We start from the raw sequence: 27,994 nt of genomic DNA, 5'->3' as shown, positions 1-27,994 counted from the left end.
CTTGTTTCAGGTTAAGGAGCGTAGGATGGAGGCCTGTGCGTATGCTGCCCTCGGGGCCACCTATAGACTTGTACAGAAATATGACAAAGCCTTGGGCTACCATACCCAGGAGCTGGAAGTGTACCAAGAGCTCGGTGATGTGTCAGGAGAGTGCAAAGCCCATGGTCATCTGGCTGCTGTCTACATGGCCCTCGGGAAGTACGCGATGGCTTTCAAGAGCTACGAAGAGCAGTTAGAACTCGGTCGGAGGCTGAAGGATCCTGTTGTGGAGGCTCAGGTGTATGGAAACATGGGCATCACGAAAATGAATGTAGGGGTGATGGAGGAGGCTATTGGCTACCTTGAACAACAGCTGGCCACTTTACAGCAGCTGAGTGGAAACGAAGCAGTAATGGACCGGGGCAGGGCCTATGGTAATCTGGGAGACTGTTACGAGGCTCTTGGAGACTTCGAGGAAGCCATCAAATACTATGACCAGTATCTGTCAGTGGCTCAGAGCCTCAACCGCATGCAGGACCAGGAGAAAGCCTATAGAGGCTTAGGCAATGGACACAGGTGAATCTAGGAATTTGTTTCAAATGTACTTTTTTGATATTATCAGAAACACTGTTTTTCAGCATTAATATCCTCTTGCTGTTACGGCAACAGATACTTGTATCGGCTCAGTTTTAAGTACTAATGACAGTACTTTGCATATAATTTGTCTCCTTGCTCTCACAATTATGGACCACCATAGTTTAGAGACGCCTCGCTGTAGTGAACAGCACTTGGATGTGGCGCTAGCCGTCTCAGTAGCAGCAGCCTAGCGGCCCTGGCCTTATCTGTATGCAAAGTGGCTTTGGCACACAGATGTCTGAAACGGAGGGATGCACAGTTATTTCAAGACAACCTCTTACATCTTGTGTCTCTTCGCCGTTCTATTTCTCCTCATGCCTCAAAGAGCTGATAGCAACCTGGGAGACTACACTGCAAAATAAAACACGAGAAGGCTCGCCGAAATCCTCATTTCAGAGATGATTTTCTTCTTATTGTGCGTCATCAGCATGGCACGGCAGCAATCACACACAGCAGTATTAGCCATGCATGAGTTCAGAAGGGAATAATAGACATCACACATAAACCCTTCTCATCTTCCAGCGGCTCTTAGTCAGGCAAATACATTATCACACAAGATTAATTAAGCCAAAGGCTTTTATTCTTTTAATGCACCATTTGAACCAGCAGCCAGCAATTGTTGCTGTTCCTGAGAATGTGATAAAAGTCTGTTTGAAGGCTGCGAAGGCGAATAAAATGTTCACATGGGATGATTTCCACTCTGTCAATACGTACTCAAGAGGATGGGAGCAGGTGGCCTATCTTACACGGTTAACCGTGTTCTACTGCAAAATAGTCTGCACTTGAAATATCATATCATGCCTCAAATATTCCTCATATAGGAATACTTTCACACGCTCTTTAGTCTGTCGACATCAGCAGCTTTCAGCACTGAAATGAAAGGCAAAAATCTATATTTCATTGACTCCAATACTGAAATTATCTGGCACTTTGCAAATGAAAGTCTTCCTGCAATGTGTGCTGCACGATGCGTTCTAATAGTTCTCTGGTAAGAGAATGATATGAGATAAAACAAAGTGCTATAAATAGATTTTTGATTTTGAGTGTTGTGAACTTGAAAGGCATTTTGGGATTGTTTCAGCTTTAACTGAATCTGTCAGTGACATATTCTTCCAAATTTTCTTGCTAGGTTACATCACGTATCTCACTTCTAATCTGCTTCACACTAACAATCGCTGTTTTTTGTCTTGATCTGCAGGGCTATGGGAAATTTACAACAGGCACTTGTGTGTTTTGAGAAACGGCTAGTGGTGGCTCATGAGTTGGGCGAGTGTGGAGGCAAGGCTCAGGCCTACGGTGAACTGGGCGCACTCCACAGCCAGCTGGGCAATTACGAGCAGGCCATCTCCTGTCTGGAGCGTCAGCTGGCCATCGCCCGTGACACCCAGGACAGACTACTGGAGGGTGACGCCAGTTGTGGTTTGGGGACTGTATATCAAGCCATGGGAGAGTACGAAACGGCCCTGCGGTGCCACCAAAGTGACCTGGAGATCGCAGAGGAAGCGGGCAGCACCACACGCCAGGCCCGCGCCTATGGCAACCTGGGCCTTACCTATGAGTCGCTAGGAAACTACGAGCGGGCGGTCGTGTTCCAAGAACAGCACCTAAGTGTGGCTGCTCAGACTAATGACTTGGCTGCCAAGACACTGGCCTATGGCAGCTTGGGGAGAACACACCACGCACTGCAAAACTACTCACAAGCTGTCATGTACCTGCAGGAAGGTGAGTGAGTCAGGGGGGAACAGGAGAGAGGATTGCCTTTGTTGCCTGAGCTGATAGGCTTAGAGTTTGTGAATTCATGAATAGGAAATGCAGAGCCTATTTGTTGCTAAGCCTTTGCCACATTTTTATTAGGCTGTGTGCATGTATATGTGTGTGAGTGTGTGTGTGTGCTTATGTGTTATAAGTGCACTAGGGAATTTTGTGTGTGTATTATGCGTCTGTGTTGTCTTCTGAGCTGTATATGTATACCAGCATTTGTGTGTATGTCTATGCAAACCTATCAGAATGCATGCCAAGGCATTTTTCCCGTGCACCCCTAGCTGTTTTTCACACTTCTGTATCTACCTTCTCAGAGGGTTCTTTGCAGCAAGCTGCAAAAGAATCTTTTCACACCGTAGCTGTCATACTCCTGCCTCTTAACGCTTCATTGTGCCCCGCAGATTATGGCGAAATAAAAAAATTGCAGCTTGGCCTCTCAGAAATTCATTATGTCAGTGGCACCGCTCAAAGTGTTCGCTCCTGAGGATGTGATAAGTTGCATCTTTCATGGATGGGAAAGCGCCAGACTTGCCCGTGCCCACTGACAGGCACCACCCACCGTGTCACAACCCAGACCCTGTTTGAATCAATGAAGCTGGAGTTTGTGTAAGAGGACATTTGTATATTCTGCTCTGGAGTGAGCGGAATGCAGGGGAGCAAGAATAAATCTCCTCTATCTCTCCTTTGCCGGCTGTATTCGAGTTCACTTTTCCTGCGGTGACCCATACACCCTCTGCAGGCCTGCTCGTTGAGCTTTAATGGAAACAAAGGCGACAGGCCATTCTGTCTCCACACCGTCCTCTTACTGTCCCGCGCACTGTCCTTGTATTGCTCCTTGGTCTGGCTGTGAAAAAGAACAGTGCTGCCTTGACAGCCAATTATTTCTGGCCAACCTGCCCAGACCAAAAAGTTGGCATGGTTTTTTTTTCCCCATTTAGTTTTTCTGTTTTTTCTGCTTCCACTTCTAGTTTTTTTTATCTTCATGCTGCACTGCTTATGTTTTGTTTCTGTTTCCAAAAAAGATTAATTAGTAAGAGGGAAAAGGAAAAGCAGCTCCAAACTAGCAGATATCGTCGACAGCATGTGACCTCCAAACCACTGCTCGTGTATCTGTATGTGTCTGCGTGTCAGATGATTATACTTTGTTGTGCAGTACATTATGCAAAGATAAGGCTGCCCGATAACAAGCTTTGGGGTTTTTTTTTCTTCGTCTTGCACTGTAATATTACAGAGCATTGTGCAGGACTTTCTAAATGTTAAACAAAGAATCATTACACACCGAGATGCACTTTCCAACGATTGATGCAATCAATAGTGTCATTAAATCAATGCAGTCATTGTAGCGACTAATGGAGATATTCCATGCCTGACTTATAGAATCGCTTATTAAGCAAACTAAAGGGATAACAATATTAACCTTCAAGGGCAGTTATTTGTTGGAAATGTACTGGAAGCCTCTTGTGTTTACATCATTTAATTTGCAAGTGTATTTATATGTATTCTGCACAAAACATTTCATAAGCTACACTCTAATTAATAATATTTGTGGCGAATGTTGGACGCAAAACATTTATAGGAAGACAAAATCATATGAAAAACTCATCTTTGATCAAGATGGGGTCTTGATCATAGGTCAGATACACAACTAAACATCAGATAAGCATTTTCGTTTCGGCCTTCACCGTGGAAAACGAGTTTTGTGACACGTGAATTTTTTCTAGGACAGGACCAACTTAGAAATTCCCTTAAAGCGTGTTCATGCTGTTAGGCTGTTGAGGGCTTGTCAAGAAGCATTTAAAACTAAATAGAGCTGGATGATATGGATCTCTGCACAACTCTCGACCAGTTATCATCATGTGTCTCATATTTTTGGTGCTAATATTTTATGCCATTAATATTAAATGTTGGTTGCAGTTAGTTGTGCTGAGTGCTGAGCTGGTGGCTTAAGGAGCTACAGATATTCTTTATTTTAGTTTTAATCTCCATATTATTCTACTTTGGCTTAAAATCTTTGACATTAACTACAAATGTCTGTGTAAACGTCACAATAAAGCCCAGCTTTGTTTTCTATAAATCATAAATTATGATAAATTACACAAAGACTCTTTTCATCATTAGCATTTCTTATGCATCTTTGTTACACGTTATATGAGAAAATGTTGGTTGTTTATAAACACCTAACTACAGAATAATATATAAATGTAAAAATCTAATATATAATTACTGGTTTTCTTTGCAAGCTACATAGAAACCTGTTCAGTTTTAAAGACAAAGAAAACCTAACCTGTTAACCTTGGGTTTGATGTTTATATAAAACACTTTCATTTTGTTATGGCAGGTGATATTCACCAAAACATGTGCACTGTTATATTTATATTTTGATGAGCAAGAGTACATGTACTGATTTCTTTTGGTCAGTAATTTAAGATCCCATTTGTAATACACTTTGTGTCTTGGCTGTTGATCTAAATTTCCTCGTAGTCTTATTATTTAATCTCAAACTGGTATCTTCATAGTAATTGCTTTATATTTTTTATATATAAATGCCTATATATTTACACCGATCAGGCGTAACATTATAAGCACCTGCCTAATATTGTGTTGGCCCCCCTTTTGCTGCCCAGACAGCCCTGACCTATCAAGGCATTGACTCCTGTAGACCGCTATGCCTCAGATGTAACAAACTACGATGTTCTGTGTATTCTGACACCTTTCTATCAGAACCAGCATTAAATTTTTTAGCATTTGAACTACAATATCTCATCTGTTGGATCCCATCACACGGGGCAGCATTGGGTCCTGATTTTCATAACTGAGCCTTGGTCGCCGTGACCCCGTCGCTGGTTCACTGCTGTTCCTTCCTTTGCCCAGTTTTGATAGATGCTGACCAATGCATGCTGGGAACACCCCATAAGAGCTGCAGTTTTGGAGATGTTGTGATCCTTACTTAATTCTTACTTGCTTCCTTAAATATCCCACCCACTAACAGGCGATGATCGCTGCATGTGGGATGATGTTGGTGCAACATTTCACTCAGATTGGCCCACCCCTTAATGAGGAGATATGGTGCAAACAGACATATATAGCAATAGTCTGATTAATTATTTATTTCTACGGAATACATACAGAGTATATGTGCTGTCAGTATTGTAACTATTGTCTTTCTTCTCCCCAAAATGTGCTTGTGTGATTTATGCCCCGTCCTAGCAGCATATCGGTGCGTTGGATGTAACTTCAGCGATCCCTCCCTGCTAATCTTTGCAGCATCTCTTTGGCGATTTCTGTTCCTGATATTCACAAATAACTCCATGGCACTGGCCAGCTGCGCTGAGATGAGAGAGAAGTGAGGCTCTGGACCCTCTCTTTCTACTTCTCCTTTTTCATCCAGTACTAAACTACTCTTTGCAGTTTTTATTTGTACAATATAGTGCAACACTATCAGAGCAGTGTCCCTGGGGGAGATTGCCTGAAAAAGTGTGCTTAATCTCAAATTTTTTAATAATATCAAACATACTGTCCACCGTTCCACATGCGGCCATGATCAAAGGGCCTTTTTTTGTGTGTGTGTGTCACATGCATGCGTGTCGGGATGTTTATTTGCAGCACAGTGCACTTGCGGCTATGCAGTGCGTGAGATGTGAATGTGGAGTCTGCATGTAAAGCTTGTTTGAAGGCAGAGGTGCGTGGGCCTCAGGGGCTGCAGAGGATCTCTCACCCAGCTGTCAAGCAGCCTTTAAAGTGTTCTCTAGTTGCTCTTCAGGGTGCAGCCAGCCACGGCCACATCCTCATGTCAGCCGCTGCTACGTGCCTGTGCCTGCGGGGTGCACCAAAGGCACGCACGGTGACAGTGACAGACACTGAATGATACAGAGCGGGAGAACAGAGGGAATGAGAGAGTTAGGGAGGGAAGGAGGAGCAGAGAGGAAGAAAGAGGATGGCAGCGGAGTGGAGGGAAAAGACAGAGATCGGCATGAGTCATAATTCACATGTATTATTTCACTGTCAGCTAGAGAATAAAGAAAACATAGGTTGGTTGACATTCAGGTTTGATCATAAAAAAAAACTATCACAGAGCAGCTCAGAGAAAGAAAGGTATGTGTGTGCGTGCACATTTGTGCGTGTTTGAGTGGGGGGGACATGAAAGACTCAGAGCTGGAGTTGAGATGAGTGAGGGGTGAGGCTGTCAGAGAATGAAAAGGATAATTTAGATCTGTTTCCTCTCTCTTACTTCAGCGCCTAATGAGCCCTAAGCAGTGCAGAGTCCCTGCAAGCACTGCCACCACAGTGAAGATGAAACAGGTAGAGAGTTTGGAGGGGGGGCGCTCCGAGACAGAGGCACAGAGATGAGAAAATGAATAGGAGGTAGAGGGAGAGAGTAGCACAGCAGATGCATTGGGGGGAGAGGGCAGGCAGTCAGACAGAGGGAGGGTGTGTAGAAAGATAAGGATACAGAGAGAGAGGGGAGACTGTTGCAGGCTTCAAAGGCTGCCGGCTAGCGTGGCCATGGAGGAGCCATGAAGTCTATGGTTCTGTGGTGTGCTGGTCTTGCGGAATAGGCTGGCTTTTTCAGGTCACGCTCTCTGTTCTTGGCTTATCTGGTTCAGCCACAGACCGTTTTCCAGGAATGAAGGAAAAAAGCAGACAAGGGTGGCTTGGCCCATTTTCTCCTCCCCCCTGACCAAAAGCACGTCTAGACCCCTGTATCACACGAGCGGGGTGGAGAGAGTAGACTTGCAAATACGGAGCTCGTGTAAAGTGAGACTGTGCATGTGCGGTGGCCTGTTGCAAACAGCAGAATGCTTGCTGTGTATTTTGTACCTTGTGGATGATGTGTGACCCAGCGACTGTGTGTGTGGTTTTTTTTTTCATTATTGTCCTCTGAGGAGTGGCATTTTCATCTCAGTAATTGGGCTGAACCAAGTGCTCGGCAGGCAGGCTGAGGACACATGCTAAGATGTGACGAGTGCCTGAGAAATTGGAAGTGAAAAACAAACCAGATGATCTGACACGGGCACATTTAGCGAACGAGCACACGTGCACGTGCACATTCATACCTCTGCTGGCTCCCGAACAACTCTGAAGGTCTCTCAAACAAATATCACAAAGTAAACTCTGTGTGTTTGCACGTTGTCTGTTATTAGCTCATCAGTGTGTTTGCAAATATTTGGAGATGTCCTAGTGATGCGGCGTGTTTGTGTTTGCTCAGCCAGTCAATCCTGAGCATTGATTACTATGCAGACCCATTAGTGCTCTAAGAATCTCCCGCTATGGCCAAAACATGTGTGTGTGTTTTAGCCCCAGTGCAAGCAGCATCTTACAACTGAGGCCAAATATCCAAACCTGTTCGCTGTCAGAACATCAGTACCACGCTATGCTTACATCTGTTCCTCTGAAAGATACCTAAGAGTCTGTCTGCTCTGAATAATTTTTACCCTCCTCTCCCTCTCATCTGCTCCCTTCTCCTTGCCTTCTGACAGGCCTGCGGCTTGCGGAGCAGCTTGCTCGACGTGAGGACGAGGCGAAGATCCGCCATCGTCTTGGGCTTTCTCTGTGGGCCAGTGGGAATCTGGAGGAGGCCCAACATCAGGTAAAGCATCTCCTGCTCGCTCCTCTTCTGGTTATGGATCACCTTGACTCAGACCTCTCATTTCCTTCTCTCCTCACCTCACCTCCTCTCTCCTCTCCCTTCCATCTGGGCTCCTTCGACCTCTGGTAGTTAAGGCTGACCGCCAGTAAGCCCACATCTGTCGGCTTTGAGGTTGGCAAGGATTAGAAATGAGAGGTGGAAGTACTTGTCTTAAACACATGGGGAAATATACGTTTTCAGCAATGCCTTCGAGGTAAAAAAAAAAAAAAAAAGAGCCATGAGGAGAGAGAGAACAACAGGAGGAAAGAAAAGAAGGCGAGGTGGCTGTAGAGTTAGAGCATTGGTGCTGGCAGTATGCTATGGAGTCTGTTGAGCTGGTAAATGCTGTCATCTCAGCAGACAGGCGACAGATGAGTGAATATTTTTTTGTATCTGCGTGCATGGTCTCAGGATCCCCCAAGCCTCTGCATCACACACACATTCACTCCTTTTCAGCCCACTGCCCACCTAGCAAGCATGGAATATCCCCTTAACATCTCTCTTTGCAGTCTGTCCACACACCACAGCTCACTAGTTGATATATACATATATAAAAAAGTATATATATACATATATATATATACTTTTCTTCCCCCTTTCTTTGGCTTGTGTATCCACATGCAAGTTTGTGAACAGTCAGTCAGCAGCGGTGGCTGTCACGTGCGTCTGTGGGGATGTTTTTTAGCTGCTTTCATTTTTAAAATCTAGTCCAAGACTCTTTTTTTTCTTTCCCTTTTTTTTTTTTTTTTATGACACACGCGCACAACTTGCATTTATTCGACCCAGATAGCTTTTGTTTTTCCGTCGGCCCTGCATCATACTTTTTCAAAAAAGTATTTTTGTCTGTTTGCAATTATCTGTAACAAGAGCTGAGAATGAAAGACTGAACCAAGGTGATGGCTAGAGCAGGGGCTGAGTGCTTGTGACTCATATTGAGGAATTTGTGTTCAATTAAAGCAAAATATTATTCTAACAAGCCAATGCAACATATTTTCCACTGCATGTTTGCTTTCCAGCTTAATGCTTCACCTTCAAGACCCTAATAGTCCATGCTAACATTGTGTTGTCCTTGTTGCAATTAACTGCAATCCAGTCGTTTGCATACATACAGTACACCACAGCTATGTTGAATGTTTTTCTGCCTGTCAGCTTGTAGCTCCTGCAGTGACTTGGTGGTTGGAAAGGACGCTGTTGTCCTCAGAGTATAGATGAAATGATTATTCATGAGCTGGCCTGTCGCTACAGCTGACCTTGGTAAACACTCTGACCCACTTTATACTGCTATTTTAAAGGCTTGTATTTAAATTTATAAAGCGTTCATAGGTGTAGATTAAGAGTACTTGACCTCATGTTCCTCATTTCTCTCTATCTGCGCACCGAATTGTATTTTAGCACCCTAGCTGTGATCCCGGTGCTCGTACTGGCACACAGATTGACGTGTCCTGATTCTAATCAGGTATTTGAACAGTGCTTGCTCTCGCTAAGAAGCATTCATATCTCGGCAAACGTGAATCGATACATTTGTGCCTGCTTAAAAAAAATAATAAAAAAATCAGCGGTCTACAGTCGATTAAGCCTTTACCTCTGATATCATCTTCCGCAGGGGGATGAGAGCTCCCCGGGGATTTTATTTTAGAAAAATCATTCGAGGTATGTGTGCATTCAAGTCTGCTCACGTTTACTGATACAGTGTGACACTGACATTCACTTAACATGTCAGATAAAAGCCATGTTAGTGTGTCAGTAAAACAAGTGAGCGCTATCTGAATAGATAGGTAGCGGCCTGAGAATGCCGCAGATTTTACTGCACCTGTGTCGCGGCAAAAAAGACACTATAGATGCAGTGCCCCCCCCCCCCCCCCCCCTTCATCTGTGCCAGTAGGGGTGAAGACAGAGGAAAGGCGCTGTGAGAAATTAGTTACACTCTTAAAGGGATATCTGCAGGCCTAACAGATGAAACTAGCACTGCAGCAATCAGCCCACAGCCCTATCAGCAAAATCAGCCTGAGACTAGCAGCTCCTTCTACTAGGACTAATGCAGCAGAACTCACAGATTCTCTACTCTCCCCCCTACACTCCCTCTGACACACTTTCCTCTTTGACCTTGGGATATGCCTGACGAGCTAGATTCTATGCCTATGTACTCACCAGGAATCCACACACACTTTCTCCCTTTCCTTCCTCTTGTCAAAGCCACAGGGTTGATAAAATCCATTTAATCCATACCAACAACCCTTTTTCCACTGCAGAGCTCTTTGTCTTGCGTGTACTATGGTCGAGCAGCAAGAGTGTTTTACCCTCTCTGCTGGCCCCAGACTCCTGGAGAGTCACTCTATAGCAGTCCCAGTTATTCTACAGGGCTGCTATATAGGTGCAGAAATAGGAAATCAATAAAAGGCTCCCATGAATCAGCACTCTTGGCCGGTTCTGCTTGGCCAGTGTGCAACAGTCCTTGCCGCCCCACCTTTTCATTGTCTCGCCTTCTTCTTTCAATCCGGTGTCTGGCCCTGAATTGAAAGGTCCAACAACACAGACGGGCCTATTGAATTCACAAAGCATTTATTTTCCTGAACCGTGTTTGTCTAAGATGCTCAGGGTAATGGTTTAGCTGCTCGCAGCCCTTTCTGGGCAAATGAGAGCTGAGGAGAGGTTTACCTGTGTTTAATGGTTATTCATCAAGCTACATTACAGTACTTTATTCTGCTGTGAGAGAGAAAAGAAGAAAGGAGGCTGATCAGTGATAACCTGTGAGGTGGAATGCTACCATCTAGTGGCCATGTTCATTTTCTATCCTCTAAGGCCTAATCATGCCCAATTTAGTAACATGCAGACATATTTAACCAACTTGTCTTTCTCATAGAATCCCAACTGCCTTCCTTTTTTTAAACACAGTTTATTCATTTTAACTTATTTTCCAGAAAAGGTATTTTGATGCAACGCCTTGCTGTTTCGGGGTCATCGTTGACGGTGCCGATGACTATTTCTTGTTATGTTTTTGTACACTATTCTTGTCTGGTAAATGAGCAATCCAGGAATGTCTGAACGCATTGCTGCCGTTATTTATCCTTAGCTTTACCGAGCATCAGCGCTGTTTGAGACCATCCGCCACGAAGCCCAACACAGCACAGATTACAAGCTTTCTCTGTTTGACCTGCAAACCTCTTGCTACCAGGCTCTCCAAAGGGTCCTTGTCAGCCTCGGTACGTCAACACACTTTACTCACACTCTCAGTACTGCACGCTGTTATGACTTGTTTTTGCTTTTGCCTCTGTGTGCACCTGAATGATTTTAGACTTCATCCGCTAATCAAAGCTGACCTCTGAACTCCGCAGGGCACCACGATGAGGCCCTGGCAGTGGCAGAGAGGGGTCGTACAAGAGCCTTTGCTGATCTCTTGGTGGAGAGGCAGACGGGCCAGCAGGAGTCGGATCCATACACGCCGGTAACAGTGGAGCACATCTTGGATACCGTGAACAGCCAGAGGGCTTTGGTGCTTTATTTTTCTATGGCTGCTGGTTACCTGTACAGCTGGCTGCTGGCTCCAGGAGCAGGTAGGTTTGGACTCTAGCTGAAAACTTTTTAATGAGTTGCTGAAATCCCATCATGTCTGTCTGACTACTGCTCTCCTGAATCTCTTTGTTTTACTTTGTTCTTTTATTCAAAACATTTAAGTGTGTGTACTTCCAATGCAACATTTTTTACTTTAATAACCTGAAATGTGGCAAAAGCACAGAAAATGACTTAAAAAATGGCTTAGAAATGTTGAAGTGGCACGATTTGTGCAAAGGCGATCAATAATATGAAATTATTCTGTCTGTACAGAAGCTACTTGGTTTAAAGCAAAAGCAGCCCCACGCTCACGCTTGCTTGTTCAAATTAAAGCACATAAAAGGCCCAGAGGCTAGAGGCTTGTTTTGCACTGCAGGGGTAGGAAGGCCAGCTTTAACACTGAGCGACAGTGCCACCTGCCACTCCACTGCTAGGATTTGCCCCCCTGCCTCGCTTTTCACCCCCAGAAGGCATCTGCCTGTGAACTATGCTAATTGATTGTGTCACCGATAACGACACAGCCAAAACACCAGTGGCGTCATCTTCACACGTGTCAACAGCAAAAGTCTTCCCTGCTTTTATGTTTCATGTTTGCTTTTGTTTTCATCCGTTTTCTTGATATCGCTTTGTCCTGGCACTTCTTTATACACTCCTAAATCTTTCTCTCTTTTGTTTACACTCTGAGTAGCGCTGATGCTAGCGCGGCCCCTTTTGTTTGCTTTGTAAAATTCCAGTTGTACAAAGAATAAGCTACGGTGCATGTCGCCCGACTGCTGTGGCTGCCCTACTGCTGGCTTTGCTTTGACTCTCGTGTGAAGAAAGGAAATGAGAGCCGTGACCCATGTTCCAAGGCACAAGAGCCTGAACATTTGATCAAATCCAGCTCCCAGGCAACCAGATGAACTTGACCTCCAAGCACTAGTCATAAGGAGGGGAGGAACACTACAGGGACCGGAGTACATCTTCAAAGCATCGAATATTGCCCCAGGCTAAGAGGGAGCCACTTGCTCACTAATCGCCTGTCTGTCACTTCCTGGCATTCCCTGGCATCCAGCTGGTACACAAACATGTCCAGCTCTAAAGAGTCTGCAGTCAATGAATGGGGCTCCTAATGTCATGCTGTAATTACTCCACTAGTGTACATTCTGGCCTGAATTAGCATGCACGTGCATATTCACCGGAATCACTTTACCCGTCTATTTAAACACATTTAATACGAAATGGTGAAACACACTGACACACCCACAAACCAGACACACACAAACAGCCGTATTCGCCCGATGTGCTCTTCCCCACCTGCTTGAAACTTAGCCGAGCTCTCGCGGCAGGCACCAGATGGCACGGGCAGCCTACTCTTATCTTTTATTGAACAATATTTGTTTTATTCATTTTGCTCCGCAGATGCACTGCTGCACGTGCCCTCACCCACAGCTCTCAGTTGAAATAATCCAATATTGCCACCGTCGAGAGCGAGTAATAGGAAAATATTAAAAAAAAAAAAAAAAGGAAAGAGAGAGGGTGGAAAATAGCCACTTTCATTTGTTTTGTCATTACACTTCATAACCACCTGAAAGCAGCCAGTCATATTTACACTCCCCTCCTTTCTCTCTCTCACTCTCTCCACAGGCATCCTGAAGTTTCATGAGGTGTACCTGGGCGAGGGCGTAGCCGAAGGGGGGTCGGAATTCCAAGAGGGAGGTGTCGGCGGAGTGGTCAGTGGCTCCTCGTTGGAGCAGCACATCGCCAGTGCCCGTGAGGCTCTGGGGGTAGAGTCTTATTATAGCAGGTGAGGTGTAACAATGAAATGAAAACTCTATTTAGTTAGCTCATAATCTGTGTCACTTCCTTTTCCCTCTTTAATAACTCACTTTGTTGATTATGGCTTAGCGTACACTCGTCGCACATGTATTTGTTTTAGTTTCCCTTAAACAGAGCCACATTTTAGGTAGATCAAGTAAATGAATTGCACAAAGCTGATTTACCAAGTCGACATACTGCAAATTGTGCAAATTGTGTTGCATGTCATGCTGGAAAAAAAAGCATGTCTTATTTTGCACCCGATGTTGTTGAGATAGTTGCCGCTAGCAGTCTTCATTTATTTGTAATGAGAGGGGGAGAAGTTATCAGAACAAGTGCATAATTGGCACGGGTGGATGGCTCAAAGCTGTGAGTCCAGTGCCAAAACTTTGGCTCTGTCCCGTAGCTCTACATTCAGTCCTCGTCCTGCATGTTGTCCTCAATAATACTGGTATTAAACTAAACTGAGCTTAATGTAGAGTGTTAGATGGAGAAGGAGAATTCAGGTACTAGATTCATGCAAGGGTGTGTCTTCTTTTATGAACAGCCACGGTAATTTCTGCACTGAGCTGATGGGGTTTGCAGTGTTTCAGGCTTTTAATCGCTGTGTGCTTTCACAGCTTTTACATGCCTTATTGAAATGTCTGTGAAAACAAAGCTATTTACGGAACTGTGTTGACATATTAGATTAATGTATGAATGTTACTATATCTAATAATGACTTTATTAAATACCTAAAGCCTGACAGCCTGCAGAAAAAAAGTCAAGAGCAATGTGTGCATTTACGCACACGGCGCAGTATTATTAACGTTATTAACACACAGACGGCTCGGGAACTGGTGCTAAATAATTTCTTCTGCTCTTTTACGCGTGGGACAGGTGAGTTGTTAAACACATATTTCAGATTTATACGGTGGATGAGTTTGTAATAAATCCTCCACTTCAGTCCTCAGGACCACACGCAGCCGCCAGCAATGTCTGTCACAAGAGTTCAGCCTTATATCAAAACATTTTCATTCTTCTTCCGCCTCTCAGTTATCTGAATTGCCACGCTGTTTTCAGAGAGAAACACGCATAAAACCTGCTTTTTATGTTATTATTGTTAGTTTTTGTTAGTACGTTACTTGCGTCTTCACCCACCCTCAGCTGGTGTGTTCGTTTTTTTAAGCTTGGTCGTTACTGAAATGAACTGGTGCGATCTTTGTTTTTAAATCAGCACACTGTTAGAAGATCACCTGCAAATCTCTCTCCGCAGCTCTTGTGAGGCCTGTTCAACACCATCAATTCATCCTGTGCATTTCTGGCTACTTTTAGTTTTTTAATCTATCAGTAACAGAGTACCAGTCATCACCTCAGTTATAAGGAATAATACTCACAGGCTCAATATAAGCAATCTCAAATGTCAGCAAATTCCTAGAGGGACGTGACGGGAATGTGCAAAGAAGCTTCCCTCTAGTTTTCCATCAAGTCAGTTATGATAGTTTCAGCAAACTCCCTCCAGGAATTTGCTGACATTTGTGACTCCTTATATTGATGCTATTAATATAATTTTCTACACTAAAGCGATAAAGTAAGATTGCTGAAACGATTGTAATTGATCTCAGGGAATGTTCCAAAAAGTGGTAAAACTACAGGGACAAACATCTTTGCACCCAAAAAATACTCTCCACAACAAAGTGCAGGGATACACAAGGTAAAAAAAAAAAAATCCCAGCATTTTACCACATATAAAACACTGGGTCATGACCACATGGCAATTAACATGTAATGCACCAGAACAAGCATAAGTAGGTTATAAAGATTCCCCTCAGCAGTCTAAATCAGGCCTTAGCAGAAGAAGGGTTGTTTTATTGTGAGTGTGTGTGTAAAAGAGTGTGATGCTTCCTGTGATGACAGACATCCACTACCTCCTTAAAGGGCTTTGCTCTCCCCCCCCAGTGGCAATAAATGAGATGGAATAATGGCTCTTGATATAGCTCGAGGTGTTGAATCCACCTAACACACAGCCAGTCTGACAACCCAAGGAAAAGAGAAGGCGGTTACTGTAACCTTAAGGAAGAATGGGGAGGAAGGTTCAGAGGAGACGCTAAAATCAGTGAGCCAAAAGTCAAAGAAGAGGCTGGTAGTGAATAGAGATCTAACACACAACAGGGGATGTAGTCATATGTGTAGGGCATGTAAAGTGTTCTGAGATGTATCAAAAGTTCAAATCACCCATTGACATCCTTGGAGCTACACTGCACTTGACGTGTGCCATGTTTCTCTAGTTGGAGTTTGATCCATAGTGACCAGCTGCTCCACCCAGTGCCAGTCTCTTCCACCCCTAGCAGTCTGGCCCTCCTGCCCCATTACCAGCTCATTTACTTCTCCAATGGGAAGTTGCATACACACCACTGCGCCTGGATGGGCACCATATGGCCCCACTTACCAGCCCATTCAGTCTCCAGAGTGCAGAGAAAGGGAGGCAGCACTCTGAAATGAGTGTCTACAGAATGAATGGGATGGAGAAAAATGGAGAGGAGCATATGTGTGTGAAAGACAGGATAATAAAGAGAGCGGAAGACACGGCTTTTGTGATAGTCGAAATCTGCGTATTAACATGTGGAATCTCTCCATCTTTTTGAAAATCCAGTCTGAATAGGTCTGTTACCATGTACATTCCCGGAGAGCGAATCTCAGTGTGAGCCACGTACTGTGGCTTTAAGAATTGCAGTGGTAGGTGCGCAAGGCAATCAGAGATCCCATGGTGGTTCCAAGAAGTTCATACAGCTGCTGTGAGATACTCTAAGAGTTGCATGATATCAAAGGAGAGGTTCACGCATGAAGGGCGAGATGAGAGAGTGGTTGCGAGCTAGTGATTGGGGGGGGGATGACACCCCCGCGACTGGATCAGCATTACTGGCATTATATTGAAAGGATTACAATCAGGCTGTTGGATCCAGGCTGAAAAAAAGAGGCCAAGTGTGTGAGGGTTGAACGGTGTGTGTTTTTTGGCAGGTCAGAAGTGTCTGTGTGTGTGTGTTTCTGTGAGTACTTGATTTATCCGCAGCGAAACAATATAAGAGTGTATTGTCTGCTGTGCTCACATGCTTTTTTTTCTCTTGGCAACATTTCTGTGGCCTTGGATGCCTCTCACTCCATCTCTTTCTCTCTTTCAGAGGGTGCTCGAGCAGTGAGACTGAGAGTGAGGCGGGAGATTTGTTGGATCAACAATTTGAGGAGCTCAACAACAAGCTTAACTCCGTCACTGATCCAACGGGCTTCCTGCGCATGGTGTCCAGAAACAACCTGTTCAACAGGTAGGGGGGTTTTGATGCACATCACCTCAGTGTTCCTTGGCTGTTAATGAGTGGCAGTGTTAATCACCAAATGCTACTTAGACCCACTTTTGCACAAAGAAGACGATTAAAAGTCTCTGCTCGAGTAAGGAGATTCGTGGGTATTGTGGCTCATCTGTGAAAGGACTCTTTTCTCCATTGTTTAGCCAGCGCAGAGGCAGCATGTGAATCCTCCTTATTAAATAGACTGAGTAAAGCCAAAGCTGCTAAAGCCCTTATCAACTGTCTACTCTGATGGAAGCCCTGTGTGTGCGTGAATGTGGTCACATGTGCGTGTGACTGTTTGCCAGGCGCAGACATGGAGATGAATGTGGTTTTAAAATGTTTGCCATGTCTGTGTTTGTTATGCAGATTTATGAGATTTTAGTGAGAGCGCCACTGGCTTGTTCACAGCGTTATTTATTGACACTATGCAGAGTATTCATTTACATTGGGCTGATTGGTAAGGTATACCGACAATGTGCGTGCATGTGTGTGCATACTTGTGTGTCTGGGTCATATTTCCCTGTCCTCGTCCACAGTTGAGCTGTTCTTTGATGAGAGGGTAATTCCAGCTTTAATTGAGTCTTGGTGCTCATTAAGCCCCTTTAATGGGCTGCCGGTAATAATCCCCTCATTCTTTTGGGCCTTTAAAAAAAAAATCTGAATTATAAAGCTCATCATGCTTAGGAGCCTGTCGTCTGTCACAATACCAAAAGCAAGAGAAAATTGAGAAAACCTCTTTGTCCTCCATACATCTTGAGGTTTGGTGTCAGATAATCTGTGTGTTATTCAAGAGCTCTTTTTGAATTCACTTTCTCCTGCTATTTTTCCTTACATGTTTAGGCTATTACCATTTAATGGAATGAATTTATATGAATACTTCAGGATTTTGATATTTATGTATTACAAAGAGAAAGGATACGTTTATTTCAAAAAGAAACCTTAATTGAATAACATTTAAATTCAAATAGGTACAGGGCACTGAGATCTCGTCTTCAGTACGGAGCTTGGAAGGATTACTGTGGGAAAGTGATAATGAAAGTCTCTTTGTGTCTTCGTTGTGTAACTTGATGAGATTGTTTAATGATCTTGCAGTTCTCTGTAAAATTCTGCCAAAAGGATGATGCAAGGTTTATTTTATCAGCAGTACAAAGACAGCCAATATAATAAGCTTAGAGGTACAGTAGTTATTTTTTAGGTTATTAAATAGAAAAAAAGAATATTGTATTCATAGTTATACATGAATTCGTGTGTAATTACATGCTCTAACAAAATCATGCGTTCTCGTAAACTTAGAATTAATTGTTACAGATACACAAACTGGAGCGAGTGCCAGTTTGTTGAAGCCGCCGTGTTGCCCTGTCACGTTGTCATGCCATGGCCATTTCACCAGCCTCATACGCAGCACACCTTATACGTAACTTTGAATTTAAAGATCACCAATAGCTCTTTCCAACTATATTCGACCATTTAACATTTGTACATGTATATTTTCATCATCTCTTTCTCATAGTGTCTTTCTCCTCCTCCTTTTCATCTCATCCTCTTCCTCCTTATCTCAAGCTTCATCTCCTGAACAGCAGCTAGGGCTGTAACACACAAAAATTTGAATAAACGTGTGTATTTATTCATGCAGTTAAACATTGTCACCGGGTAATTAGATGCCAATGTTAGGCTTGAATGTCCTAAAAATAAACCTTTAAAAATATCGTCTCACACATTTCCTGAGTTCATTTGCAAGGCGTCCGAGCCCAGCAGTGTTGGATCCGCTTCAAATGAAGTTCCCCTAACGCTGGCTAGCAGCAGCTAACTGTGGCAAAAGATCAGCTCTTAAGTTCAGGATATCATCAACAATTCGTCTCAGTATCACTGACATGAGACAGGAGTGAGACCCAGCCTTCATTCACAAAGTCTGACAGCCTCTTCCAGAATACATAGACATGCATATTGATAGCTGAGGTAAACAGCAGATTGACAGCCTACACTCACAGATGAACGACATCCAGAGTTCTTTATCCTACATTAGCCACCGTAGCCAGGGTTACACACCTGAATTTGGATGGATAACAAAACAGAGCAAGCTGCAATCCACTGACATCTAGTGGTAAGATTTCACACACTGCACCTTTAAATGTATACTAGAGGATGATTTATTTATCTCTGATTACCACGCAGATGACACTTAAAGACCCGTTTTTCACTTACAACCACTGAATGCAATCTTCACGTTCAGCCTCTCTACAGCTCCCAGTCTTTTCTTTTCATTGTCTCCCTTTACACTTGACACTCACCTTCTTTTGGCTTATCCCTTGTCTCCTCACTCATTCTTCTTGTCAGGCTAACAAACGATTGTTTTGCTTTCCCATGGAGCCTTATGCCAAGGCCTGGGAGAGAGACAGAGAGTCGGGAGGCTGGAGGAAAGCCAGTGGCCTGGGGCTACCAGAAGGGCAGGATAGATGTCTGTTGGCTGGGTCCGGAAGAAATTCTGGCTGGTGGAACAGATGGAGGAGTAGTGACAAGTGTGACTATAAAGCTTGGCCCTGCTAGGAAAAAGGAAAAGGCTTCTAGCCCCTCAGCCACCATTAGCACAGTTCTCAGTATGCTGACTTTCTCTATGTGAGCTGAGGGCTGTCATTCCCTTCACACAGCAGACAGGCATCCAAAACGCATTGTGCTGTTATCTTGAGTTGGTTTGTTGATAAAGATTGAAGACAACAAAACTAACAGATGATGGGATGTTCTGAATTTAAAATGTTGAAGAAAATGCATGAATGGTGCTCTCCTTCTGTGGTGATTCTGCCAGTCTGGCCCCTATTTAGGCCAATAAGTGCTCGATAAGCAGTGCAATACTGCCATCTAGTGAAGGTGTACATATTGACATGGTAAACTGAGTGAATTGAAACAGCCTTTGTATTATACTTGCCTTCCCAAGGGGTAACAACAAATTAATATATCCTACCCTCATCTACCTCCTCTTGGATTAAATTTGTTCTACGTTTGAGCAGATATATGAATGTGATGATCCTCTGCGACACATTATCTATTAAATTAAAAATGGACTTTGTCATCCACTTTCTCAACACACAGGCAAAACTGCGTTTTGGAATTAACAAGAAGGCAAGAAAGGCCCAAAGAAATATTTGAACAGTTTAAAGTTGGTTTAGTCTCAGCAAAGACTCCTAACTCAAAAATCATGAAGAATCTTAAGTGTCTGAAACTTTCTTGAGGTTTTCAGGATTAAAATGAAAACTACAGTACTTTGTTTTGTGTCTCTGCAGGAGTTGCCAGAGTATGACAAGCCTGTTCAGCAACACAATGTCTCCTGCCAAAGATGGCAACTCTTCCCTGCCCCGTCGCTCCAGCAACCTTGGAAAACCTCCACTGCGGGCACTTTATGATTTGCTCATCGCACCTATGGAGGGGGTAAGTACTACTTCGGCGGGGTATTGCCTGTCTGTTGAGGCAGTTGTGTGACAGAGAGAAGAAAACACAATAGGGTGCTTTCGAGAGGAACAGAAAAGCAGAAAAAAATGAATTTCCTTTATATGATTAAGTGTTTTCATATCCTTGCCTCACAGGGCTTGATGCACTCCAGTGGGCCTGTTGGCAGACACAGGCAACTAGTGATGGTGCTTGAGGGAGAACTGTACCTCATCCCGTTTGCTCTGCTAAAAGGAAGCTCTTCTAATGAATACTTATATGAGCGTTTCAGCCTCATTGCTGTGCCCTCCATTCATGGCCTTGGAACCAGTGCAAAGGTACAGCTTCTTATTTAAACTTTGTCACGTTTTTACAATCTGTAATGCTATAACAAACTATTCACCATCCGTCCTAAGCTTTGCTGTGCTACAAGGTAAAATTTGTTGATGTCCTCTAAGGCTCATTCTCGGCGTCCTGGACCAGCCCCATGCGGCGGCGTCTCAATGGCAGCAGTGGTGGGTAACCCGAGACTTCCCTCACCTGTGATGGATCGCTGGCTGTGGGGACCTATGCCGTCTGCAGAGGAGGAAGCACTAATGGTGGCTGAGCTGCTGGGATGCCAACCCCTTGCTGGCTCTTCTGCCACAAAGGAGAGGGTCATGAGTGCTCTAACACAGGCTGAATGCGCCCACTTCGCCACCCACATTTCTTGGAAATTAGCTGCTCTGGTGCTCACCCCAAACCCTGAAGCTGTGCCTGGGGGAGCAAGCGCCAATGTGGGAGTGGGAACAGTGGGAAGAGGTGCAGGGGGGAGAGCAGGCAGCAGTGGCCGAGGCAGAAAGGGCTCCACTGGAAGTGGCTACACCATCCCAGAGTCTCTCCACATGCAGGATGACAGCAGTGATGTGGAGAGCATCTGTGACAGCCCGCCCCTTCAGGAGTTCCTGCTTACAGCTGCAGATATTTTGGATCTGAGGTTGCCCGTCAAGCTGGTTGTGCTGGGGTAGGTAGACTGGCAAAGCGATACAACTAAATAGTGATTTTTTTTTAATGTAGATTTAAAGTCATTAAAAAAACCATGAGATTAACCATATTGAAGATCTGAATTCAAAATTGATTGACTGACATGAAATTCATTAAACACACAAATGTACTTAAAATGTACATCATGATTTATTTGATAAGCACAGGGTAGAATACCAAATTTCAAGCTTGACATTTTAGTTTTACAGTTTTCACATTTGAGCCTTGTCTTTTCGTGGCTGCAGGTCATACCAAGAGTCCAGCAGCAAGGTCACAGCAGATGGTGTTGTGGGACTGACTAGAGCTTTCCTGGCTGCTGGGGCTCAGTGTGTACTTGTGTCCTTGTGGCCTGTCCCAGTTGCTGCCTCCAAGGTTTTTGTCCATGCCTTCTATTCCGCCCTTCTCAACGGGACCAAAGCTAGTGCGGCACTGGCAGATGCCATGAAGACTGTCCAGAGCAGCAAGCAGTACTCACACCCTTCCAACTGGGCAGGTCAGGGATGAAATTCCTTTATGCATTATTTCAACATTAGTAATAAACAAAGTAGTTAAAAGAAGATCGCTGTGAAACTGAGCTCTTCTTACTTTATTTCTTTTTTTCAGGATACATGCTGATTGGCAATGATGTGAAGCTTAACAGCCCATCTTCCCTAATTGGCCAAGCTTTAGCTGAGATTCTACAGTATCCAGATCGGGCTCGCGATGCTCTGAGGGTTTTACTTCACTTGGTGAGACACACACCGTTACTTATTTTACAAGATGTCACAGTCAGCACTGCTCAAAAACACTGATGGTGCATTGCTGTGCTCACTGCAGGTGGAAAAGTCTCTTCAGAGGATACAGAATGGCCAGCGTAATTCCATGTATACATCCCAGCAGAGTGTGGAGAACAAAGTAGGGGGTGTCCCTGGTTGGCAGGCTCTGCTGACAGCTGTGGGCTTCCGTCTTGACTCTGCAGGCACCGGTATCCCCGCTGCTGTCTTCTTTCCCACTGCTGACCCAGGAGACAGGCTTCAGCAGTGCAGCACCACCTTACAGTCACTGCTGGGTATGTAGACAATGTAGCTATTTAAAACAAACCAAGTTGTTTACAATGTGCCCAAGGTTATGGATTTATAAATACTAGCAAATCCCTGTGCTACGACAACTTATCTGGCTTATAATGTTGGGAAATTGAACATTTCTCATTGAATAAAGTTAAAGGTTTAAATACTGTTTGTATTTGATATTGTTTGTCTTTGCTATAATGCTGCCATCATTATGATGCTAAGCTTCTGTTACACAGCAGCACTGATTCCTACCTGATTCAACATTTTGATTTTTAAATGACAACAACAACCAAAACATTGCCATAACATTTTGATGACAAATAATCCAATTAAATGAGAAAACACAATTTATTTACTAAAAAATGCACATGAAGATTACTCTAAATCCTGGGAGCATTTAGTGTTATGCTTGTCACTAAACATAGCTTATTATAGCCCCAACAGGAGTTGCAAGGTCGTTGTCGTGCTGCAGGATGAGTTTGAGACCAGGGCCCGTATCCCTAAAGATTCTGAGAATCCTCTCAGAGAGCTGCTAACTTAACCTAAAAATTCCTTGCCAGGAGTTTTAGCTTAGAAGTGATTCCAGAACATTTTCAGTGAACTCTGAGCAAGGAATGGATGGAAAATCCTATCTTAGTGAGGAGGTGTGGTTGACCCCGTTGCTAGGTATGAGTCATCATTTCAAAAGCCGTGATTGGTTGATCCTACAAGTTTGATGGAAATGAGCTTTTGGTGATAATGAGCAAAGGATGTACCCTCAAATCAATAAACATATTATATACTCTAATCTTATGCTGACTGTAATTGTAAATAATATTTCACATTCAAGAAAATATCTGGAAAATGAATAGTAAGCTGTAGGGGTTATAGCCATTAGAATCTAAAATATGTGAAAACTTAAACTCATTACACCCTGTTCAAATAATGATTCGTGTCTTATTTGCTCATATTAATATCCTAGCTGGCATATTTTGTACTTTCACTCCTATATGGACCCCGTTGAAAACAAGATGGCCTATCTCAAGAGGCTGTCCTTAATGAAGTAGAAATCACAACGTTACAAGTCCAGTGTGGTCTTAACGAGGGTAACACGGCTCAGCTTTTAGCAATGTCTGTGATTGAAGACCCAAGTCATCACTGCTGCATTGTTGCATTTTCCCGGTTGCCAAATACCTCGGGGTTGTGATTACTTTCGTCTCCGGTGTAATAGTGTTGTGGCGTCGAGTTGGTGAAGTAATTGCATCTCTAAGGAGATCCACCACAAACATGATTCCTGCACGATCCAATCTGTAGCATCTCAATAATTCCCTGTCATCCAGTGTTTGCAGGACATCTCTCCTGCCTCTTCTGTTGGCCATTTTGTGCAGCTGCTTAGGGGAACTCCTAAGCCACTAAAAGTCCTCTTCCCTGCTCTTAGCAGATCTCGCCTTAGGAGCCCTTTTAAGCGCTAGGAATCTTGAGGAATAGCTTTTATATTAACTGGGATTGTCGTGTCACTTTTAGGGGAAATTCTAAGAAAACGTCATGACTCTGAGAATTTTCTTAGAATTTGGCCGCTAGGAGCCACTTTTTGCACAAAGATTCTTTAGGGATACGGGCCAGGACACCTTCCTGGCATCACTCTGATAGAATCTCAGAACATTTTAACACAATTTATGTTTGCGCCATTTCATTGATCTATGTATCGCCCCATGTTTAGCACTTTTTTTTACCACTACCATTTAAACCAGTGTGCCTTGTTAATGAATGATGAAGAACTTCCTTTGATCCAATCCCTTAGGTCTGCCACCGCCAGCTCTGCAAGCTTTGTGCAAACTCATTACAGCTTCAGAGGCAGGAGAGCAGCTCATCAACCGGGTAGGTCCCTGCAGCTCTGAACAAATGCTGTTGAGTTTTGCACCCAGTACCCACTGGTCTTTGGTTCAAATGACAAATACCATTCCTGTTACTTAGAGTTAAAAAGCATTGTAGCAGTCCCCTTTCACTTTCTTTGAAACTTTGCCACACCTTTGTATTATAAGTGCGTTGCTAGAAGAAGCATATCAGTGATTTTATCACTGTGTAATTTGGTAATGTCAGGACTGGATACGCTCTAATGAACTGGCAACTCAAGCTGGAGCTTAATCTGCATTGAAATGCAGCACTGAATTCTAACTAGTCGCCCAAAGTCTTAACTACAGTCTGAGTTCTGTTCTCTTCCTCCCCAAGCTTATGACACCTGAGAATTAATCTGGGACTGACGTAGTTTATCCCTGTTTACGTGTAACATGTGGCTGTCACATGCTTAAAGTCATCAAGTTAGTTTGTGATTGGCAATTTTCATAGCCTCAAAATGTAAGTGTGTGTGTGTCAGTGGAAACACTTGATCTAATCTATATATGCTGCAAGCAATAAACTTTAATCTGTTAAACCACTAATGTTACTTGTTGCTGTACCCTCTTGTTGCCATAAATCCTTGTACTTTACTCTTTTTCTTTTTCTTCCTTTTCTTTTTTTTTTTTTGCGAATGGCCTGTGTGCATGCCATTAAACACCTGTTTTCTCTCCCCTGCTCCTAACGTGTGGTCTGAAGGCTGTTAAAAATATGGTGGCGATGGTAAGTGTGCATTCACTACCAGCACTCCATCCCATAGCTATCTTGTTAAATCACTCTTTACTGTCTGTTCTGCTAAACTCTCTTTGTATTGGCGAAAATGCATGTTGTTTTTCCTCTCCACATGCAAAGTTTACTGTCTTGTGTTGTTCATAGTTTTTCCTTTGCTAGTTTTCAGTCAAATCTAAGGGATTTGGGGGTATATAAGATTTAAAACTTGGGTTTGGTTCAGGTCAAAGGAATGTTTCAGGGTGGAAGCAGGGGTAAATCTGTGATGTAAAAAACCCTTTCTCAATCGTGTCGGGTGAAACGAGAAGAAGGGGTTTCTGCACAGTTGCGTCAAGTTGACAAAGATGTCTCTGTTCAAAGCAAAGTAATCCCCAAACAAAACACGTAAGTGTGCTCTCGGGCCGCGTGTTAAACCCTACAAAGCCCAAACCCTTCCAGCTCAGCTTACCTACAGTTATTTTATTGCCAAGATTGCTCGTGCACTGGGCTCAGACATATTTTTTTAGGACACAGGCTTATACAAGATACATGAATATGTTTTAATTGGACGACTTAAAGAGAAGAAAATGAAATCATTATTAAAAGGAAGAAGCTGTATAATTTTTTCACTTGGGTTATTTAAGTTACTGATGCAACGCTTTGATCACCCAGTTCACTTTTAAGCCGTTAATTACATCTCCACTACTTTATTGTAATGTTGTCCCCTGTCTCTTTCAGCTCCACCAGGTGCTAGTCCAACTACAGACAGGAGAGAAAGAACAGGATTTCTCCCTGCTGCCCATTCAGGTGTCCATTAGTGTGCAGCTATGGAGACTCCCAGGATGCCATGAATTTCTGGCTGCTCTTGGTTAGTCATCTATTATGTAAAAAAAAAAAGTCCCTATCCTATTGTCTACCATATGTCTATTTAAGTTACAGCTGTTGTCCTGTTTTGCATGTGCAGGGTTTGACTTATGTGAGGTAGGCCAAGAAGAAGTAGTACTGAAGACAGGCAAGCTAGCCAACCGCCGCACCTTGCACTTTGCTCTCCAGTCTCTGCTGGCACTCTTTGGTAAGTAAATGTATTTTTTTGCTTATGCACTTTCATTCTTTGCTGATTGTTGTTGAGCTCCTAACTTGATTCCCTGTACACTGGAATCTGAACTGTGCATTGGCACTTTTTAACAGCCCGTTTTTATCCTGTGTTTATCTCATGTCACATTTTTCATCATCTCTTTTCTTTTATGTTCAGACTCCACAGAACTGCCCAAACGCTTGAGCCTGGACAGCTCATCCTCCCTTGAGTCCCTAGCTTCAGCCCAGTCTGTGTCAAACCCCCTGCCCATGGGATACTCAAGCCTTCCCTTCTCTCCTCCTTGCCTGGACAATCAAGTATCTGATGCCATTTCTGTTTATAGCCTTAGCTCTGTAGCCTCCTCTATGAGCTTTGCTTCCAAGTCAGACTGTGATTTCCTTGCTCATCGGCAGCGCGGTGGGGTCACAGCACACTACTCGGTCCACAAACACCCTCATGTTCCTCGCAGCCGCTCGTCTCCCCATGGAGCAGCTGCTGCAGTGGCGGGAGCCCGCGGAGATGAGGAGGAATATGAGGGCTTTTCCATTATCAGCAGTGAGCCCCTGGGAAGTCATTGTGACTCTCTGCCTTTGCCACCAGGCCACAGCCAGCGCCACCACCGGGGAGGCAGGGGTGTCGTCGGTGGCTCCAGCACAGGAACGGGGAGAGGGTACACTGTTTCTGTATCATCGAGGGGCAGTGTCAGCACCCCAACATCTCCCGTCAAAACAAACCTGGTGCCCAGCCCAAACTCACCGTTTCAGAAAGTCGGTAAGGTGAGCAGCTCAGATACAGGAGAATCTGACCAGTCCAGTACTGAGACGGACAGCACTGTCAAGTCTCAGGAAGAAAAAACTGTCCCTCTAGATCCTCAGGAACTGGCCCAGAAGATTCTGGAAGAGACTCACAGCCATTTGCGTGCTGTGGGTAGTCTTCAGAGGGCTGGTGCAGAGGCCGGGACAGCTGGAGGAACCTCAGCACGGAGTAGCGCATTCCGCTCTTCTGAAACTAGTGCGTTCAGCCGTCCTAACAGCGGCGCTAGTGGTCGAGCTCAGTCTTCCCCAAGACCCAAACCTCCCTCCCGATCTTCTTCACTGCAGAAGATAAGCTCTGGCTACAATAGCCCTGCGGTCTCTGAGTCTTCCCAAAAGGAGGGCAGCCATCCTTCACCCACTTCAGACACTCACGCACAGTTCAAATTAAAGTACCCGAGCTCCCCGTACAGTGGCCACATCTCTCGTTCCCCGAGCAACGTGTCTCCCAGTTCTGGTCACCAGTCCCCTGCTGGTAGTGCTCCATCTCCTGCTCTTTCCTACTCCTCTACAGGCTCTGCCTGCTCTACATCAGCTGACACGGCGGATTTGGATCGACTAAGAAGAGGGGTCATTGATGAAAAAGTACAAGCTATCCACAATCTGAAGACCTTTTGGGCTAATGCTGCGGCCCAACAACAGCAACATCTAGGTCCTGTCAAAGCTGTCCACAGCACACCCGGTCCTCTCGCCTCTGCCAGCAGAGATGTACTAAGTCTTCTGAACCTCTCCCCGCGCCACTGCTCCCCTAACGACACCCAAGACAGCCTGGAGCTGCGGGAGCTGGGGCTGCAGTCACTGGATAGGGGTAGCAAGAACTCTTCCAATGGACATCACTGTTCCAACCCCAGAAAAGTGGCCCCATCACCTACTATTTCCACTAGCAGTAGCCCTGGTGCTCGTTCTATCCGACTACCTGCTGGCAATGGATACAAGTTCCTGTCACCTGGAAGATTTTTCCCTTCCTCTAAATGCTGAGACATTTAAAACGGTCCAATACTTTTATCTATCATTTACTATCCTGGGTGCTGGAGGGGTAGGGCACTTTTTGGGGACCGCCATTGGTCCATCAAGGTTGACTGACAGCGAGAAGGATTTCTTTGGTTGTGAGTTTGATTCTGCAGAGGCACATGAGTGCTTTAGAGAGCGTCTAGTCTTTGTGCCCATAACACTGTAAATGGCAATGAAAAAAACTCAACGACCTGATACTGTGTTTGTGTGTAACTGTGTGTCAGGTAGATGTAAATGCCATTTGGTATTTTTTCCCCCAAAAAACGTTGCTGTTCGTGTGGGCCAAGATGCAACAGCTATGACTGATTTCTTCCTTTTTTTTGTTTTGTTTTTAAATTTAATGGTTATTGTTATTG

General features: G+C 44.2%; 1 protein-coding gene across 3 annotated transcripts in view; it reads left to right on the top strand.

The window, feature by feature from the left end:
* Nucleotides 1-27,994, top strand: part of LOC113033618 (tetratricopeptide repeat protein 28) — a 187,379-nt gene extending 159,385 nt beyond the window's left edge. For 2 of the 3 annotated variants that reach the window (XM_026187594.1, XM_026187596.1), the window contains 18 exons: nt 11-555; nt 1,814-2,337; nt 7,854-7,963; nt 11,073-11,202; nt 11,335-11,553; nt 13,178-13,337; nt 16,507-16,647; nt 19,947-20,091; nt 20,247-20,426; nt 20,547-21,091; nt 21,357-21,604; nt 21,715-21,839; nt 21,928-22,159; nt 23,941-24,017; nt 24,732-24,755; nt 25,479-25,608; nt 25,705-25,812; nt 25,993-27,994. In XM_026187594.1, the coding sequence (XP_026043379.1) occupies nt 11-555; nt 1,814-2,337; nt 7,854-7,963; nt 11,073-11,202; nt 11,335-11,553; nt 13,178-13,337; nt 16,507-16,647; nt 19,947-20,091; nt 20,247-20,426; nt 20,547-21,091; nt 21,357-21,604; nt 21,715-21,839; nt 21,928-22,159; nt 23,941-24,017; nt 24,732-24,755; nt 25,479-25,608; nt 25,705-25,812; nt 25,993-27,605 (5,256 nt within the window). In that variant the 3' untranslated portion in view covers nt 27,606-27,994. The remainder of the gene's footprint in view (nt 1-10; nt 556-1,813; nt 2,338-7,853; nt 7,964-11,072; nt 11,203-11,334; nt 11,554-13,177; nt 13,338-16,506; nt 16,648-19,946; nt 20,092-20,246; nt 20,427-20,546; nt 21,092-21,356; nt 21,605-21,714; nt 21,840-21,927; nt 22,160-23,940; nt 24,018-24,731; nt 24,756-25,478; nt 25,609-25,704; nt 25,813-25,992) is intronic. The other variant, XM_026187595.1, reaches the window with a different exon arrangement.

This window comes from Astatotilapia calliptera, chromosome 12, assembly GCF_900246225.1.
Source record: "Astatotilapia calliptera chromosome 12, fAstCal1.2, whole genome shotgun sequence".
In the NCBI taxonomy this organism is placed as follows: domain Eukaryota; kingdom Metazoa; phylum Chordata; class Actinopteri; order Cichliformes; family Cichlidae; genus Astatotilapia; species Astatotilapia calliptera.
Note: the sequence above shows the minus strand (reverse complement) of the source record. Positions and strands in the feature narration are given on the sequence as shown.